This window comes from Anguilla rostrata, chromosome 10 (genome assembly GCF_018555375.3).
Source record: "Anguilla rostrata isolate EN2019 chromosome 10, ASM1855537v3, whole genome shotgun sequence".
Taxonomy (NCBI): domain Eukaryota; kingdom Metazoa; phylum Chordata; class Actinopteri; order Anguilliformes; family Anguillidae; genus Anguilla; species Anguilla rostrata.
The window spans coordinates 3,030,265-3,049,173 of record NC_057942.1 but is presented as its reverse complement, the minus strand read 5'-3'; the positions used below and the strand labels follow the sequence as shown (position 1 = coordinate 3,049,173).

Here is an 18,909-nt window from a genome sequence, read left to right as displayed (position 1 = left end):
TCTTGACCGTTCCAGTTAAGCCTCAGCTAAAGCCGCGTTTCCACCAAAATTACCCGGAACTTTCAGTCCCAGGAACTACTTTACCAGGAACTAAAAGGTTCCTTCAGCCAATGGTTGTCTGCGTTTCCACCGGGGTCTAAAGTACCGCGAAGATTAGGCAAATTAGCCCACTGACGTTGTCGTCGGTCCATCTGTCATATGATTTCTTCTGTAACCCCATACTACCACCGAAGTAGCCTACATTATTTTCTAATAACCGGGACAGCCCGGAGGGGTTTATTCCACTTATATACAACGGGTTACCAACAATGACTATATATGGTTACTTTTGTATTTATTTATTTTCATATATCCTCTCAAACACATTCATTAACAGCAGAAAACATGCACACGTTGTAAACAATTTGCTGTTTTATTACTTTCTCGTCGTCAATTCCATATAGGCTAACCGTAAAATGACAAGAATAGAACGAAAACTCGGACTTGCGTGAAAATGTAAATTAGTAGTGGTACAGCCACCGTTTGCTTTCCTTCGAAGTTACTGCTAGCCGAGCAGCGAAGTGTGCCCTCCAGATGCGAACCATGCACCATAAATGAGTCCATAGTCTTCCTGGTCTTTTCGTGGAATTGAAAAATGGCAGTAAAATTACGGCAGTCTGAAAAAGCTAAAGGGAAGATTACTAGAATTAACCTGTTATTTTACCCGGATAAAAAGTGCGGAAGGTGATTTCCAGTTTGCTTGTACTGTATCACCAATGTTAATTATGCAGAACTACCGCATACCTCACATAACTGTATCAAACGTTTTGAGTCAATTACAACGGGCTAACAAAGAAAATCCAGAAGAAAATATTCAGCAACCGAATTAATCCGTTTGAATGTTTTGGTAGCCTACGTAATATGCTGTCCCAGCACGAATGCTTAGCATTTTATAAAACGAATACTAAAGCAAGAAAAGAACACGTTATAATTCCAAGACGTTGACAGGCTATAACCAAAAGTAGGCTACTGCGCCGCATAACATACAAGTTTGATTTGAAGTTATTATGAAAATAAATTGGTTTGCCGCTGCATATTTTCAAACATGGCGGGTAATGGCGGAAAATAAATACAACACAAATGCTACGAGTACTCGACCAATCAGAAATGTTCAGCGCTGCAAGCTCCACCCAAAAGGTTCCTGTACTTTCGGAAAGTACTACCCCCCGAGCAGGAACGTTTTGGGGGGTAAAACAAAGCCCCCAGAACTAAATTTAGACCCTAGTTCCTGCGGTGGAAACGCACTGAGTTCCTCAAAAGGTTCCTAGTTCCGGGGTATAGTTCCTGCGGTGGAAATGCAGGAACGTTGGACCTTTTCACTCTTAACCTCAATTTGCCTGATTTCTGTTTGATGTGAGTGTGATTGCCCGCGGTGTGCTGATCCATTAACCAGCCCCACCATTCGCCCATTGCTACAGCGTGTCGTACTGCGCGGTAATCCAAACGAGCGCCTCGTGGAACGGACCTTGCGCTGCTCTGACCCTCTGACCCGCTTTGTGTGTTTTTTCTGCATCGCAGTACGTCCTGAAGCCCACCTTCGCCCGGCAGCACATCGCAAACCTGGACAAGCAGGGCAAGCTCTACCGCGCCTACGACGGCACCACCTACCTGCCTGGCATCGTGGGCCTCAACAACATCAAGGCCAACGACTACGCCAACGTCGTGCTGCAGGTACGGTGGCTCTGTGGCCCGTGGAACATCCATCCTCTAGAGAGCGAGGAAGCTTCTGAGTATCGGTCAAGATTAGGATATAATTTTGTTAGAACCTTACTATCTTGGGTATGTCATTTGCGCTGGTTTAAACTCTCAGGCCTGATTTACTTAGCATGACCCTTAGCATGTGCAAAATGTGTTAGCACATGCAGAACTAACTGCCAATGATTGGCGAAAAACGGATAACATGACTAATCAATGGTCAGTTTATTGGTTTTGCATGTGCTAAAGGTCTTAGTAAACTGGGCCTCGTAGTTTTTAATCGGGCCTTTTGTAGTTTTTTTTGGTGTGCACAGTGCGGTCTGTGCTCATGCTGTGACATCACAGGAAACAAAGCGTCTCATTGGAGCATTGTATGCCAGGGTGCACGGAATGACGTGCCCCCAAAATAAAGCTTCCACGTCATTTTTCCCTTTCTGTTCTTGTCCCACCTCCTCCTCTGTTTCCCAATGCCCCCCCCCTCCCCCCCAGGCCCTGTCCAATGTGCCTCCGCTGCGGAACTACTTCCTGGAGGAGGAGAACTACCGCGGGATCCGGCGCCCGCCGGGCGACATCATGTTCCTGCTGGTGCAGCGTTTCGGGGAGCTGATGCGCAAGCTGTGGAACCCCCGGAACTTCAAGGCCCACGTGTCGCCCCACGAGATGCTGCAGGCCGTGGTGCTGTGCAGCAAGAAGAACTTCCAGATCACCAAGCAGGGTGAGCGCCGCTCGCAACAGCGCCGCCTGCCTGTCGGGAGGCTCCTGTGCACAGCGACAGCGAGAGGGTTGGAGGCGTGTAACACTCGTGTTTCTCAAAGATGATTATGTTTCCATTCAGATTTTATTTCTTGCTATTAAAATCACTATTTTAATCACTATTTTATTATCACTATTATTGTACTGCTGAGCTATTAAAATATTTATTTACTTACTTACTTAAATATTTGCATACACCTGAGAAATGTGGAATCTAATGCTGGATTGTCTGTGCTGTCTGGAGTAAAGCGGTGCTATACACTCTGTGTCCTGTAGGGGATGCCGTTGACTTTCTTTCCTGGTTCCTCAACGCTCTGCACGGTGCTCTGGGCGGCACCAAGAAGAAGCCATGTGAGTGGGTGGGCGGGGCCTAACTGGGGCACAACTGTGTGGTTGGTGTGTTAGTGGGGTTTTGAGGGTCTGTGTAGGAGTTTTGCCGCTTCCCAAGTTTTATCTATGCACCACTTGTCTGTCAGTTTAACTGAGTGACAGAAAGACAATCTACCTATCAAAAGACAGGCATGTCAGGGTAGGTATAATCCTGCCATTGACCACTGGCCCTAGAACTGGAGTTGGTCCCCGGGCGCTGCACTATGGCTGCCCACTGCACCTAAGTAGGATGGGTCAAATGCAGGGGACAAATTACCCCACGGGGGTTTGATTGATGAAGTGCATCTTATCCATCTTGTCTTATCTATCTGTCCATCTACTGCCCCCTGGAAACGGATCCTCTACCCCGTGTTGCCATGGCAGCGTGCATCACCAAGGTGTTCCAGGGTTCCATGCGCATCTTCTCCAAGAAGCTGCCCCACCCAGATTTGGTGAGTGACAGGAGCCCCCGCACCCCTGTCTCGTGCGTACTGTCCAGCTGTGTTGTCATTGGTAATGCATTGGGGAGCCCATGCGAATAAATGGTATACTATGCATACTTGGCATAAACTTTAGTTACACTTCAAGTGTTCTTTAGTTTAAAATAGTACACTTAAGGTATACTTCTGAATACTATTTTTCTCATGGGAGGAGTTTGTCAGAATGCACCTCTCCTATCGTTCCTTTTGTAAAACTGCTGTAAATACTTTTTTGTAATGTAGTAAGAATGGCATGTGTTGCTGTCATACTTGTTTACATCTTACTGCCGGACAGTCTCATGATACTTCTTGCTCAAAAATGATTGGTCCCCCAGACCAGTGGCTGCTAAAGATCCTTTTTGGGTAGGCTGCCAGTTTCTGTTGCATCATGGGACAGTCCCATGAAAGTAACTAACTTTAAGTTTAAGTTCCTGTCATCAGGATGAGATCAGCTGCCGAGGGCCCATACATTCAGGGCCTGATTCAGCCTTAGCTGTGAAGCAGATGTGCCTAAATCTGAAGTACTTCAGGCGTACGATTTATTTATCTTCGGTTAAACAACGCGGAGTTCAGCTGTAGTAGCCCTCCTGTTCTCTCTCTCCCTCCCTCCCTCCCTCCCTCCCTCCAGCCGCCGGAGGAGAAGGAGGCGCTGCTCCTGAAGGAGGAGTACCAGGAGGAGATGTCCGAGTCCACCTTCCTGTACCTGACCCTTGACCTCCCCACCGCCCCGCTGTACAAGGACGAGAAGGAGCAGCTGATCATCCCCCAGGTTCCGCTCTTCAACATCCTGGGAAAGTTCAACGGCATCACGGAGAAGGTGACGCCCGCACCCCCCCCCCCCCCCCCCGACCCCTGACCTGTCCCCGCTCACTAAAATGACATCACTGACATGCAGAGTGGGAAATTAACACCAGCCACCAGCCAAATGCTGGTAAATTCTATCTGTGGATGGTGAGTGTGTCTGCTCTACCAGTCACTTCGGCAGGTAGCCACCCATCACTTGGAGCTCCTGTTCTGCTCTAAATGTATAGCAGTCTGGTGAAGCAGTGACACTGGCTGGTAAATTTTGGGAGGCACCAGGCACTGTGGAGGCCTGTGGACGTGAACGTTAGTTTCCCGCCCTGCTGACACGTCCTCGTTAGCCTCTCTTCAGGTGGTGTTCTCACCTGGAGCAGAAGAGGTGACTTTGTGCCCAGGTACCTTCTTAACTTTCCTAACACTTCTCCCTCTCCACCCACCCACCCACCCTCTCGATTTCTTTGTTTCCTGTTTCCTGTCCTCTCTGAAAGGAGTACAAGACCTACAAAGAGAACTTCCTCAAGAAGTTCCAGCTGACCAAACTTCCCCCGTATCTTATCTTCTGCATCAAGAGATTCACCAAAAACAACTTCTTTGTGGAAAAAAACCCCACCATCGTCAACTTTCCCATCACGTGAGTCACTCTCTTGAGCGTAGGCTGGCCCTCAAAAAGATGCAGTTCCTCCCTCTGGATGACTCCGCTGTCCTTACCGAACCGGTTTGGCAGTTTGAGTTGCGTTCAGTTATGTCTAGAATCCTCGTCCATATTCTGCATGTTTACTGACAGCGTAATATAACATGCAGTGATGAGAAGTCACAACTTGAACCTGTCGAACTGTCCGGTAAACCAGGAACGTGGACCTGCGTGAGTACCTGACGGAAGAGGCACAGGTGACAGAAAAGAACACGACCTATGACCTGGTGGCCAACGTGGTGCATGATGGGAAGCCGACGGAGGGGGCGTACAGGATTCACGTTCTGCATCATGTAAGCGATGGAGGCCAAGTCTGTGAAGCGAAGCTTCATTTTAGTGTGCAATACATTGTGTGTGTGAGAGAGAGAGAGAGAGAGAGAGAGAGAGACACACACATAGTGTGAATCAAGCCCAAATACAGCATGGTATGTTATTGCAGGTGTGTTACTTTATGGTTTTTAAAAATGATGATCTGTGTGTGTGTGTGCGCACGTGTGTTTGTGTGTGTGCGCACGTGTGTTTGTGTGTGTGCGTGCTCACGTGTGTTTGTGTGTTCATGTTCATGAAAGGGAACTGGGAAGTGGTATGAGCTCCAGGACCTGCAGGTGACGGACATCCTGCCCCAGATGATCACGCTGTCTGAGGCCTACATTCAGGTATCGCTTCCTCCTTTCAGGTTATCAACATCAACGCTGGCATCACCCACAAATGCAGTCATAAAATCCCTTGTGAACATAACTTCAGACTATAATGATCTGCAGTTAAATTAGTTATAAAAGTGGAGAAGCTCTCTCTGATGTCACCGTCAAAAAATTGTAAAAAGGCACCATCGGGAATGTTTAAAATTTGAAAAACTTTTTTTGTTCTCTAGAGGACGTGAGAACCAGCTGTTCCAGGGACTCTGGTCCACTGTGCAGGGATGGGCTTTGCACACGTGTGTGTTTGATTCAGAGAGAGAGTCCCCCTCTCATGAGCTTCCCATACAACCAGCAGGTCACCTGGGAAACTAGAGTTTCCCCCGGGAGGGGAACGCCCAAACGGTTAATTCAGTTGCCCAATTAAAAAAAAATTTAAAATTTAAATTTTTAAGTTTAAAAACTTTTTCTTAACATTTTTTTTTAGATTTGGAAGAGGAGAGAGAGCGAAGACACTGACAACCACACGGGGGCGGGATTTTAAGGCGACCGCCTTCTCCCCGCCACCCCCCCCCCCCCCCCCCCCGTCGAGAAAACCACCCCCCCAACAGTCACAGGCATTCAGATCCTCCAGAAGAGCCAGATTACCTTGGGGGGGGGGGGGGGCAGGGAGGGTGAGCACTGGGACAGCACCCTAAAGCAGAGATGGACATTTGCCCCGTTTACACTGGTCGTTGTGGTTGCTGCTGGTGCACTCTCTGCTAAATCCTTTCCATGTCATCTGGATTCATTACGTTTGTCCCTCTGACTTGTTTTTCGTTTTTACTTTTATTATTATTATTATTTCTTTTTTTATTACATTGGACTGCCTCCATTTTAAGAACAAGGTTGACCATTAAATATTCCTGATTTGCAAGGTCCTCATGTTTACGCGTGTGATGTGTTCAGAATCGCTCCGTGGTGTCAGACTAGAACTCTTTTTGACCGTAGTCAGGACTGCTCTTCATACACCGTTCGCTGTCGTATTTAAAGAGGACGTCTTGGGAAACGTTTAAATGCATTTTAAAACAAAATACCTTTTTTTGCCTCGTTGGCGTTCGTTTTGTTTGTCAAATGAACTTCTGGAAAGATCTGCGTTTCAGGTTTTAATGTTTGGCATGTAAATGGAAATGTTTTGAATGGATTGGCTATTCAAGTAAACCCTTGATGAATTGGAACTCAGCTTTACTGGTGCATTACCACATCAACCTGTATGTGCTGTTCAGAAAATTGGCTTGTATACAGGATTCATCAAAAAAACTCCAGGCATTGGTAACAAACTTTTAATCAAATATAAAAAGCCAGAAATGATACAGTGAAGAAATTCAAATCATGATTTCATTTTCATTTTTCATAAATTGCTCATCATACATTTTAAGACAGCATAAATGGCACCACTGTAAAGTGGTATAGAAACTGCAAAAACAACAAAACAATCAACAGCCTCAGCAGCTCCTTCAAATACATACGTTTAATATTCGGCACAAATGAAAGGCCTGGATTTAAATTTCAACAAATCGTTTTGGAAAAAAGATTCAGGTTCGCTCCTTCAGGTTCGCTCGATAATATAAAACCCACACGGGTATCAGGAAGAAGCCAGTTTCAGGGAGAACTGAAGCTTATTCACAGTACGATCAAAAGGCTGTCTATTAGGAATTACTTGCTGAAATTGGGCTTGTACAACACGTCAAGTAAGAACTACTTCCTGTAACTGAGTGGGCTTGTAAAACACTGCATTTTATGTCTACTGCAAGAAGTTTTTGATACATTTCATGCCCCTGGTTAATTTTGCTTTTGATAATGGATTATAGTACTTTGTACAATGCAGTACATATCGTCACACCCAACACATTTACATTTCAGGGTTCAGCATCACTTACACTATCCAAACCTTTAAAAAAAAACAATACAGATTGTTCACAGTAATTAAAAAATATTTTGAAATCAGCAGGATAAACAATTGAGGTCTTTCCCAAAGGGAAAAAATACATTTATCCCACCTTACTGATATGTGAAAGACCAAATGTGTGCTTATGCATTCGTATTGGGTCTTTCAAATATGCAGTGGGGATAGAAACATGCATTTCACTCTTTTTAAAAAAATTTTGCAAACAACTTGGCTGAGATATTGTGTTCAGTTTTGGCTTATATTGTCCAGTTGATTTCAGTTCAGCTCCGTACAGTTGAGAATTAAATCTCTACTGGTCCTGAATTTTTCCTTTCCTTGTATTCAGGAAGCAGTGCATGACTTTAAGAGAGTGCTGTTGAATACTAGCCAGTTTGGCTAATACTGGCACATTTGCAATAACTTTGATTATTGTGCACTGTCCCTGTAAAAAAAATAGCGCACTGGCTACACAAGGCTGCTGAGCAAATCAGCGAAGCGTTATTAAAATTATTCATGAAAATCAAAGAGAAAATAAGTGGCAGCACCTTTTAATCACTGAGATATATGCGCAGCATATAAGTTAGAGCACAGTGCAACACAGTCAAGCGTCAAAGTGCTGAGAATTATCGTTCAGTGTAACCGAGCACAGTTGAGGTGTAATTCCCACTGTTAATAGAGGAAGGTAGGGTACATCAGTTAAACTGTTGATTTAATAATGAGTTGAGCACCATTTTTTATTCATTAAAGCATATTCTGTACTGCAGATCAGTTGAAGTCTTCAAGTCTTTAATTTCAATCGCAATATAATTTGTACCTGTTTCAAAAAATTTGGGGTCTTTAGGACACAAATCATGTGATACTTTGTTATTCCAGTTTAGGGAAATTGTACCAATCGTTCGTAAAAAAAAAAAAAGTATCTCTTTGGTATTTTCATTGACCGGTATCACTCATTATTTAATCAACGTTTCAGCATGTTTGACTTTGATAAATCACAGTCTGAGTTGCTAAAGCTAAATCATTCTTATTCGTTGCTACAATTGGATCTGGCATCATCAGAAGTAGCCTACAGCCAAAAACGGGGCAGCCGGGTGGTCTGCCAACCAATGGGAGAGCTTGCCTGGGTCCTGGGTTTGCTAGTTCCACATAAATTTCTGGCAGAACAGTACACTCTGTGGAGTTAAGAGGAACAAACATAGCATTTCAAACAAGGAACATTTAATGCGGCAGATTAGAGATATCGAACTAAAATCAAAATGGAAATTCGCCACTTTTGTTTTTTTTTTTTTTGGCGAAAAAGGGGGAAATCCTTACGTCGCACTCCAGAGCCGTCTTCATGTTTGCGCACACGTAGTCGCGCCCCCAGGTGCAGTGGTTTCCGCCCAGCATCATCGCCTCGCTTCCCGCCGCGCACAGGTCCTCCCGCTGCGGACGAAAGCGCTCGGCTGTGACTCGCCGGACGCCAACGAGCGTCCGACCCGCGCGAGCCACAGTGGCGCCAGTGTTCTCCGTCCGGAGAACAACGGCGCGAGTGTTTACGGAGGCCGCCGCGGCAGCATGCGGTAGCGACTGCAACACGGACGCCGCCCCAGTGCACCCGCCATTTAATTAAGTTTAACGGCTTACAGAGTGACACTGTACAACGTGACAGCCATACATAAGCCTTCCCTTGCCCAAGTGGTTTTGTCAAGCGCTTTCCAAACACCTAAATGGTCTAATATGTCCGTTGGCTATGGTCCTCGTACCCCTGGAAGAGGGGCACTGTGGGGCATAATGGTGAACGATGGCGATGATTAAAAACAGGGACAGTAGTTCGCTTTACCTCACACATGTCCAGGGCATCCTCCTGTTTTCCCAGAATCCTCTGCAGCCTGGAGCCGTAGCGCTGGGTGAAGACCTGGCACTGAAAGCGGAACACAGCAGTGAAGCCCGGTTACTTTCGCCTTCTCTTCTTCACGATCCTTTTAGTTCATTTTCTCTTCCGTTTTCTTTTTGGTGTCGCTACTTGCGAAAGACAGGTCGTCCTCCACGTTAATGTGGCAGATTAGAGAAAAAAACATTTATGTAGATATCGAACTGAAACCAAAATGTAAATTCGCCCCCCTTTTATTTATTTTAATTTTTTTTTTTGTTTCTATGTTAATGGATTGGAATGGCTGGACAGGAAGTTGTTTGGGTCTGGACAGAGTTGGAGAGCTGAGGCCTGTCACGTTTATAAAACCGTCACATGTGATGAGGGTTGGCGTGAGGGGTGAGGGGGGTGCGGGGTGCGGAGCAGGGGGTGAGCGGACCTTTGGGACGGCGTGGGGGTGCAGCTCGCAGACGGACTCCAGGAAAGAGGACGCCCCGTGTTCGGTGAGGTTGGAGCCCAGGTGAATCCGGGACAGCGCCGTCAGGGTCTGGCAGGAGTCGCACGGCGAGAGGGGGGGCATCTCTGCACCACAGGGGGAAGATTTTAGGATAAAAGGAAGGGTGCAGGAGAGACGAGGGGCATGATAAAGAAAGAGAGAAAGAAGAAAAAGAGTTGGTCACGGAGGTGGGTCAGTCTGCAGCCATGCGCACATGCATGCAACACTGTTCCATTTTTAAAATGGAAAACATCCATATGTACTGCCAAATCAGTGTTCTACACACAAAGCTTTTACAGCAGTCAGTACAATAACAGACAGTGGGAAGGGTAAATAAATAGGCTTTGGCCTGGATCGCCACGCAGAGGGTAAGTGTGATGGTGTACATTACATTACAGGCGTTTAGCAGACGCTCTTATCCAGACCAACTTACAACTTTTTTACACAGCTTCCACATTACATCCTTGACATATACTAAAGCATTGCAGGCTAAGTACCCCGCTCAAGGGTACAACGGCAGTGTCCTAGCTGGGAATCGAACCTGTGACCTTTGGGGTTACAAGCCTGGTTCCTTTACCCGTTACACTACACTGCTGCCCCCCCTGACTGCACAGGCCCAGCCTGGCTGGCCCACTCACCCACGAGGGGCAGCTCCTGCACCAGGCAGAGGTGGAGCCACATGCAGACGGTGTGGGGAGCGGCGGAGGACAGCAGGAATTCGATCAGCTGCTTGGCGTACTTGGCGATGAAGCCCTCGCACTGGGCCCGGAAGCTGTGGGGCAGGATGGCGCACACCTCGTTCAGCAGCTTCACTACGGCGTCCTGCGAGGGTCAAAAAAAAAGGCAACGGGGTCGAGACGGAAACGCGGCGGGGGGGAAGGCAAAGGTGAGGAGGAATGTTGGGAAACGGGGTGGGGGAGGAGATGCTGGTGTCTTTGCAAAAGGGAAAATTAAGCTGGCCAATTATGGAGAAACAAAAATGTGTTTAAATCTGGTCTTTGAGAATTAAAAAAATAAATAAATATATATATATATATAATCTGTAGTACCACCAAAATAATTTGAATATTGTGTCAGTTTTGCTATTGTATGTAGGCTTCAGTTTAGAGTAAGACTAATAGTCATAGTGTTTGGTATCACATTAAGATACGATAATGTTTAACAGAAAATTGTAAAAGCCACAGATCTATAGCCTTCATGTGGAACTGAAACAGTGGTGTGCATGTGCGTGTGTGTGTGAGGAGGGGGCACGACTTCTACCTCTGTCTTCTCCGTCCCCAACATGCTCTCCAGCTTCTTGACGAGAAACAGGCAGAACGTGCACTGAGGGGACAGCTGTACCTGAGGGCACAGACAGACAGGAAGACGCGTGTTGCTGGGGTTCAATTCCACCAACGCTTAACATGTCCAGCTGTGCAGCTACGCTCCTGATTTGACTGGCCTCTCCACCTTAGCGAGTTTGAGGTGCAAAATGGCTGCCGTGCATCACCCAGGTGGGTGCTGCACATTTGGTGGTGTGTGAGGTGAGTTTCCCCCGTCATCAGTGTAAAGCACTTCGAGCTTTCGGAAAAGTGCTATATAAATGCAATCATTCATTCATTCATTCGTTCGTTAATTAATTCATTCATTCATTCATTTATTCATTCTGCTGTGGGGAATTCTTGTAGTTCTGGAAAATGCGGAACAGCTATAAAAAATTTTTTTTTTTTAAACGGTTGTAGATTTCATTTATATTTCATATTTATATTATATTATATTTCATGATCTCACCTCACCAGTGTGTAGCACCCAACTATGTGATGCATGGCAGCCATTTTGTGTCAAAATGTACACCACACATTACCTCGGTGTGAAGGGGGAGGACATTTCTGAGCCAGTTAGGCTGGTCTAAATTTGCATCAAGGCTACTTGGAAATTTCAGCATTTGCACACAGCTTACCCCCCCACACCTTGGCTACATTTTATTTTTAAAAAGGACCATTCCCTTTGTATAAATGACTCGCCCATCAACCAATAGCAAGAAGTGCCATTTACCGAAATCACGATTCCAGTTTCTCTAACAAAGAAAACTGCAGACACCAGTGTGGGTGGGTGTTTTAAAATAAAATAAAACAATTATACAGCTAAATGGTAAAAATTCACACCTCAGAAGAGGTGTAATTCACATAAACACGCACACACATGCATACACACGCACACACACACACACACTCACCTCCGGATGTGTGCCCCTAAAAGGGGCCACACTAGTCATGTCACCATCAGCGATGTGATTGGTCAGGAGCTCTACCTCCTTGCCCTCCGATTGGCTGCCGCACAGTCCCAAGAACGTACACACTTGACCAGGCTTCTGCCGGCAACCGAGAGGAACAACAGACAAAAGAATGAGAGTGAGGTTTGGAGTATTTTCCGTTTTTAAAATTTTTTATTTACTTACTTATTTACTTATTTTTGATCACTAATTCAATTATGAAGATGAATTCGCGGATATCTGCAATTGCAACTGTGTGCTCTTATAATAATAAAGACAGAACCCCCAGGATAATCTGAGGGAACACATTTCCCATCCGTGTGTCCTGGCCTGCACGCCCCGGCCCCGACCTCCATGTGGATAACCCAACTGTTGTGTGCATAACCCAGCCCCTGTGTGGATAACCCAACTGCTGTGTGGATAACCCAGCCCCTGTGTGGATAACCCAGCCCCTGTGTGGATAACCCAACTGCTGTGTGGATAACCCAACTGCTGTGTGGATAACCCAACACTTACGAGGAACTTCGCCAGGAAGCGGAGGGCTATCGGCAGGTACTGTTGCGCTTTTTTCCTACAGGCGTCCTTGGCTTCGTCTCCGGACAAGCGGGCACAAAGGCTATCCAGGGTGTTCTCGATCAACTCCTGTGAATGAGCGGGATGGGGGGTGAGACCACACTGCCAGCCATGACCCGCTGGTGCGGGGAGTGCCCCAAACACACGGTGTCCTCGCCGTCACACGTGCAGTTTTACGTGGGGCGACGTAGCTCAGGAGGTAAGACCGATTGTCTGGCAGTCGGAGGGTTGCTGGTTCAAACCCCGCCCTGGGCGTGTCGAAGTGTCCTTGAGCAAGGCACCTAATCCCCCAACCGCTCTGGCGAATGAGAGGCATCAGTTGTAAAGCGCTTTGGATAAAAGCGCTATATAAATGCAGTCCATTTACCATTTACATGCAAACACGCGATGGGTGACGTCTCGGCAGACGCAGGTCTGAGGGTCACCAGACCCGTCAGCTGCGAGTGGATTCCGTTCCCTTTTCAGCGCTCTCTGAAGCCCACGTTATTCCCAAAATGTTGACGCCGTTGGCGGGTGAGGGAACCGAAACGGACGGGGGTAGCGAGCGGTCGCATTTTCGCGGCCGATTACAAACGACAGGCCCGGTTTCGCAGACGCAGGTGAAGCCCAGTCCTGGACTAAAATGAGCCTTGTGTGGATCATCTCTGTTAAAAAAAAAACTGAATTTAGTCCAGGACTAGGCTTAATCTGTGACTGCGAAACGGGTCCTACAAGTACAGCGGAACACAGCAAGAGGCGAAGTGGGTGTGATTCTTACAGCTTCCGCACTTCTCACTGCGATGAGAGTTTATTTTTAAACTGACAAAAAGGGACAAAAATAAGAACACAGGCTGCCCGTGAGAAAGGAGAACGGTGTGGCAGCAGCTATTTTGGTTGGCCTGTGGAGAAAAGAAAGAAAAAAAAAAAAGTGGCAGTTTGCCACTTGCGTGAGTTCAGAATTCACCCGCCAATGCCGTGCCCTGCTTTTGTTTATGCTGCTCAATCGCGGAAACTTTTGATTTTAACAGTCTTGTGTCTTGGTTCTGCTTTTTTCTTTTTCTTCTTTCTTTCTTACACGCCGACCCAACCCCACTCTCACTTCGTATGAAATGTACCGCCGTCTTGGTTCCGCGAATAAAAAGGGGATGTGCGCCTGACCGGTTGGTATCATACCAAGTATTCTCCGTGCGAAGGACCAACAACCACACATCTGCCCTGACGGGGGGCTGCGGCTGACACACGAAGCGAAACGGTCTGAAAATGTCCACCTTAAACCAAAATTCAACTGTTTTCCGTCTGTGTAAATAAGGTCGTGTTAGTGATTGCCCCCCCCCCGATAGCAAAAAGCACATTAGGGAGCACGGTGGCACGTGAAACACTCTTGGCTTGGTGGATTCTTGCTCTGCTGGTTGATAAGTCAGGGGATTCTGACAGAGAGTCTTGCACAGTGAGAGGGCAGAATTCAAACTGGCAGTTGGCCAGAAACTGCATTCCGTGTCGGTTGGTCATACTGGAAGGGTTCAGCGCCACAGCAAAACATGGCTGCCTTGACCTCCGGTGCCTCGTCATGCTCTGACCAAGGAGGCCGAGGAGCTCCATCACAGCCCTCTTTTGATACTGACACGGCCCAACAATAATAAATACCTTTGACTGGTATGGCGACACAGTACGTCTCTAAATGTGAGTGCTGCCTTGTCTCTTGACGGGGGAGTTGACTTGGGTATGGTCCACTCACTTGGATGATGAGTCACTTCTTTTGTTTGATGACCCCCATTTTTTTTCTGTAAGCACCCCCCCCCCCCCATCCCTGACATAAGAGGATTAACTGTGTGTGTGTGTGTGTGTTTTTCTTTGGACTGTAGAGTACATACGTAGGCTTAACCTACTGTAAACCTTACCCCGTGATTCCATTGTGATGGTACAGTTCGAGGCATTGACCGTTTTTTAAAATCACAACGTGCAGGTGTTATACCCGCTGAGACGCTTACCTGAGTCTTCGCTTTGGAGATCAGGTCGTCGAAAAGCTCCACGATCTGAGTGCAGTCCTTGCAGCCGTCCTGGGTCTGCAAAAGGAGGGAACCCGGCTGGTTTTCAGTCTCTTTTTCAGGCCCCCAGGTAAACTGATAATTTTATTCCTAAGAGCCCAACAGCTACAATCTCACCCCTCACTGAAGCTGTGAAGATTATTACATTATATTACATACAAAATGATTACATTAAACGTGTTTAAAAGCGCTAGCTTGAAAGGATCAGTGTATTCAACATTCTGCGAATGAACACCAGCCTTAAATCCCAATTATGGAAGCAGACGTAACTTAAATGAGCGTATGGTACTTATTTCAGTCACCATTTGGAATTTTCCCTTAAATATGCCACTCGCATGCCCCTTCAGTACGGTTGTACGATGGTGACCTAGTACTCGGTACAAAAAATCGATGGCCACGGCATTCATAGCGGTGACGAGAAGCTGAAGTCGCAGCTGCAACACAATTTATCACGCAACTTACACAGACACGGAGGACATCCGTGTCTTTGTCAGTCGTGCGAAAAATGGTGTTACAGACGTAATGCAAAGCCTGCTGGTGCAAGCGAGACAACTGCCTGGATCTGCTTCAGCACACATCCACGTGTATAAATGTATACATGCTGCTAATAAATAATGCAGTCTTCAGCGTCGCATAACGGCAGAACGCACAGGCCAGGTTAGTAAGGTGAAGTGTGACGATGACACATTAACGACCTGCAGAGTGCACGATTCTCTCAAGGTACGCTCGGCTGCTTCTCTTCTGTGGGTTAAAGCAAATACGCCCTCTTCCTTTTTTTGGGTGTACCGTAGGCCAAGCCACGAAGGTTTCATTTCACAGCCTGTTTTTTTTTTTTTCTTCAAGCAGTCGAAGAAGCAGAAGTGAAATCTCTTCAGCGTTTTTAGAAACCCTTTGAAATGTTTTTTTTTTAATGTTTATTTCCTCCCCCCCCCCCCCCCCCCCTTAGCGCAATGAGCTTATTATAATTAATACTTCTACAAAAGCCATGAGACTTCTCAATTCTCAGACTGGGCCTTTTGAAAACCTGCCTTTATGATGCCATCTCTTGAAAAACACTTTTTAAATGCTTTTAATACGCTGTATATAATGTGTTTAAGATGGTGTTTGTTTTATTACAGCCCTCCAGATCTTCTCTCAGACCGCCTGACTGAAGAAACATGGAGGCACGAGAAGACGTCTTGCGCACATCTTGAAATTCGTTTACCCGTGTCTTTTTTGGTTTGTTTTTATGTCTGCGCTAAAACCGAGACTTGCAGTCACGCGACCTACACATCTAAACAGAGGGTGGTAGGCTGGAGAACGCAGGCACAGGGGCCACTTACTCCTTTACAATGTGTACGTTCTAGAAAAAAGATCCCTTGCACCGCGAGCGAGACAAAGTTCTACGATGGAGTGTTGCTGCAGCCTCGATAACGTTCTGATGTTTGGGTTCTTGGGTCCTTGCGAAGTATTTTGCGAACGTTTTCAGTGGTATCGCCCTCGGACGCTTCCTGTCTCATGGGGTTCAGGACGTTTCCAGTTTAATAAAGCACACATTTCTGAGCCGTCATCATCACGGTTCTGATTAGGTAATGTTGATTGGCAGCGTTTCGCCTAAAATAATACTCAGTAACTCACAGCAGACAACTTGGTGCTGTCCAACCTCGCCTGCGTCGGCTCCAACAGGACCCTGGCCAGAACTGCAAAGAGATGCACAAGACAATGCTAGGCATTAAAGCACTGAATCTTCTTCAACACTATGTAGCAAGTAGGAGATTACATGAATGTAATAAAATGTGATGCATCCTTTTAATTTAGAAGGTACTTTAGCTAGGCTCCAGCACAATGTTCTTATTAATTAGTCAGAAGGGCATAAATAGCCAAAACAACAGCTTTTTATCCACCGAGGAATAGATTTTTCATTTTTATCCTTCATGCTACACCTGATCACTTATTTAATCTTTTTTTTGTAATTCTATGATTGAATATGATAATCCTTATTTCAAGACATTACCCGGGACAATGTTACATTTTAACATGCTGTTGATTTCACATTTTAATACGGCAGTGTAGTATAATGGCTAAGGAGTTGGTCTTGTAACCTAAAGGTTGCAGGTTCAATTCCCCGGTAGGACACTGTCATTGTAGCCTTGAGCAAGGCACTTAACCTGCATTGCTCCAGTATATATATCCAGCTGTATAATTGGATACAGTGTAAGTCGCTCTGGATAAGAGCGTCTGCTAAATGCCTGTAATAATAATAATAATAATAATAATAATACAGTTGAAAGAGGCCGCCTTATACTTTGACATTTTTTGCTTATCAGACTACTTTATATACCCCACAGGATGTATGTACAGCTGTTGATATTGCACTTTTGTATTCCAGAGAGTAACACTGACATTCTCCAATTCTGTAAGGCTCTCTGGGTGAGAGGGTCAGCTCAGCAATTGTAATGTAATGTAATGTCAATTATAATAATCTGGGGGAGGGGGGGTAATGTGGGGTGGAATTAATAATGTTTTTTTCCCTGTAATTTGTAAAAACTTTTTTTTTTTTAAATTGCATCTCATGCTGAAAACGATCAGGAAACAGCTTTGGTCAAATAAACTAAAATCTACAGTATGTGTGTCACATATAGCTTGTAACAAATTCATACATACATTTGAATGTATTTTCAAATATATTTTACATATGTGCCAAAGGTATTTATACATATTTACATGTAATGTTTTGCAATGGATTTGGAATGCATTCAGTTTAAACGGAAATAAACTGCAATATTTTTTCCCCCCCCAAAACAGTTCACCCGGTCATGGAGAAGTTTAGCTTTACAGCAAATTGGCATTATCATAGTCATCCTTATCAGTCTTTTCTCTGAAATTATCGGCCTTTCGCGGGGTATCATTATACACGCCCTTGATACTTCGTGTCATTCGTCGCATCTTCACGTGGACTGCTTCTGGAACTTCAAGTGAACCAAAGACGTTTAAAATAATCCTTACCTGCACTCTGAGATGCGAGCAAGGCGACCAGCACAAACCCTGAAGCGGTCATCGTGAGGGTGTCAGTTAGTCCTGTCCACCGTTCCCAGTTGAGAAATTAATCGCTTCGCTTTCCGGGCGACATGAACAATAAATGTATTTTATTCAGGAAGCGTTGGCCATATGATGGCCAATAACAAAACAGATTTCTTGCAAGTAGGCGGGATATGAAATCACAATAGACCAATAAGATATGCTACAGCGACAGCATGATTAGCTATTGACAAACGTTCGGGAAAAAAAGGTGAGAAGACAAATGACGTACCCCTCTACATCACTACATAACGGAGCGAAGCTGGATGAACCGAGCAGGAGTGCGGTGTCAAAAGTAAAGATCATTTGGATCAACGTGATATAATTTTACGATACACGAGAATCTGACGGTTCATTTTTGTACTGCGGCAATTTTGTCGTTTCATTTTGCATATTGGGAATTCGACAGACATTTGAATACAAATCGTTCGCAGAATGCGAAGGGATCATCATAAGAGCGCACGGTGGAATCACTTCTAATTAATGTCTGCACAAATACTTGTCATCAACGATTCATCCATACCACGATACGCTAGTGCCGTAGCAAGAACACATAGTCAGAGGTAAAGCCATTGGGCAAGTGGAGGTCTAATTCTAGGCAAACCCTGCACAGTGGTAGAGGTAAATCTTAAAAAACTAAAAGCTTAAATACTGCTCATCAAAATTTAAGAGATTTAACTGTAAAGCCATTAAATCAAAGACTGCTTTTTATAAATGCAGACATTTAATCATTTACCAGATGCAAATCTGTATTATGCAGGCACACAGCAGGTGAAAATAGTGAGTTCTAATATTACAAAAATATATCAGTGAAAGTGTTAAAATGTAAATAATCTTAAATTAATGAAAAAGGATTGTAAAGTATTTTCATCATTTAAATGGGTGCAAACATTCATGTTATTGAGAAGACATGAGTGTATAGTGAAATGCTATAAAAATAAATTTAAAACAAATTTTATAAATTCGATGATCGAAATCATGTTTATTCGAAAAGCAAAAAAATAAAATGAAATTTTGAAATGCTTCTTGTGGGCAAATATTTATTACAACAAAAAAATAGAAATGCTTGAAATGAAAAAAATATATTCATCAAGAAACTGAAATACTAAGTATGTCTATTCAAATGCAAAAAAAGAAAATCTAAATATGCAATTTTATCATTCAGATGGATGCAAAATCATGTTTATTGAACAAGCAAGGTGAAATAAATGAATGGAAATGCTTTTGAAAATATTTATCAACAAAAATATATTTCAGTGAAAGAAAGAGT

The 18,909-nt window shown here is 44.9% G+C and overlaps 2 protein-coding genes and 1 long non-coding RNA gene across 4 annotated transcripts in view; 2 read left to right on the top strand and 1 right to left on the bottom strand.

The window, feature by feature from the left end:
• LOC135264695 (uncharacterized) overlaps window positions 1–18,909 on the top strand; it is a 75,423-nt gene that overhangs the window by 13,289 nt on the left and 43,225 nt on the right. The window lies entirely within an intron of this gene.
• Window positions 1,570–6,382, top strand: usp39 (ubiquitin specific peptidase 39). Its single transcript, XM_064353464.1, has 9 exons — window positions 1,570–1,710; window positions 2,224–2,449; window positions 2,764–2,838; window positions 3,241–3,308; window positions 3,964–4,152; window positions 4,625–4,767; window positions 4,985–5,120; window positions 5,397–5,483; window positions 5,950–6,382. The coding sequence occupies exons 2-9, from the start codon at window positions 2,308–2,310 to the stop codon at window positions 6,004–6,006; spliced, it is 897 nt and encodes a 298-aa protein (XP_064209534.1). The 5' UTR covers window positions 1,570–1,710; window positions 2,224–2,307; the 3' UTR covers window positions 6,007–6,382.
• LOC135264685 (prosaposin-like) lies at window positions 8,151–17,728 on the bottom strand. Of its 2 annotated transcripts, XM_064353459.1 has the most exons (11): window positions 17,568–17,728; window positions 16,200–16,261; window positions 14,526–14,600; window positions 12,502–12,627; window positions 11,950–12,084; window positions 10,995–11,075; window positions 10,373–10,556; window positions 9,678–9,820; window positions 9,209–9,289; window positions 8,701–8,811; window positions 8,151–8,558 (listed from the first exon to the last, which is right to left on the bottom strand). In XM_064353459.1, the coding sequence occupies exons 1-11, from the start codon at window positions 17,617–17,619 to the stop codon at window positions 8,523–8,525; spliced, it is 1,086 nt and encodes a 361-aa protein (XP_064209529.1). In that variant the 5' UTR covers window positions 17,620–17,728; the 3' UTR covers window positions 8,151–8,522. The 2 variants fall into 2 exon arrangements, with proteins under 2 accessions (XP_064209529.1, XP_064209530.1); XM_064353460.1 differs by lacking the exon at window positions 12,502–12,627.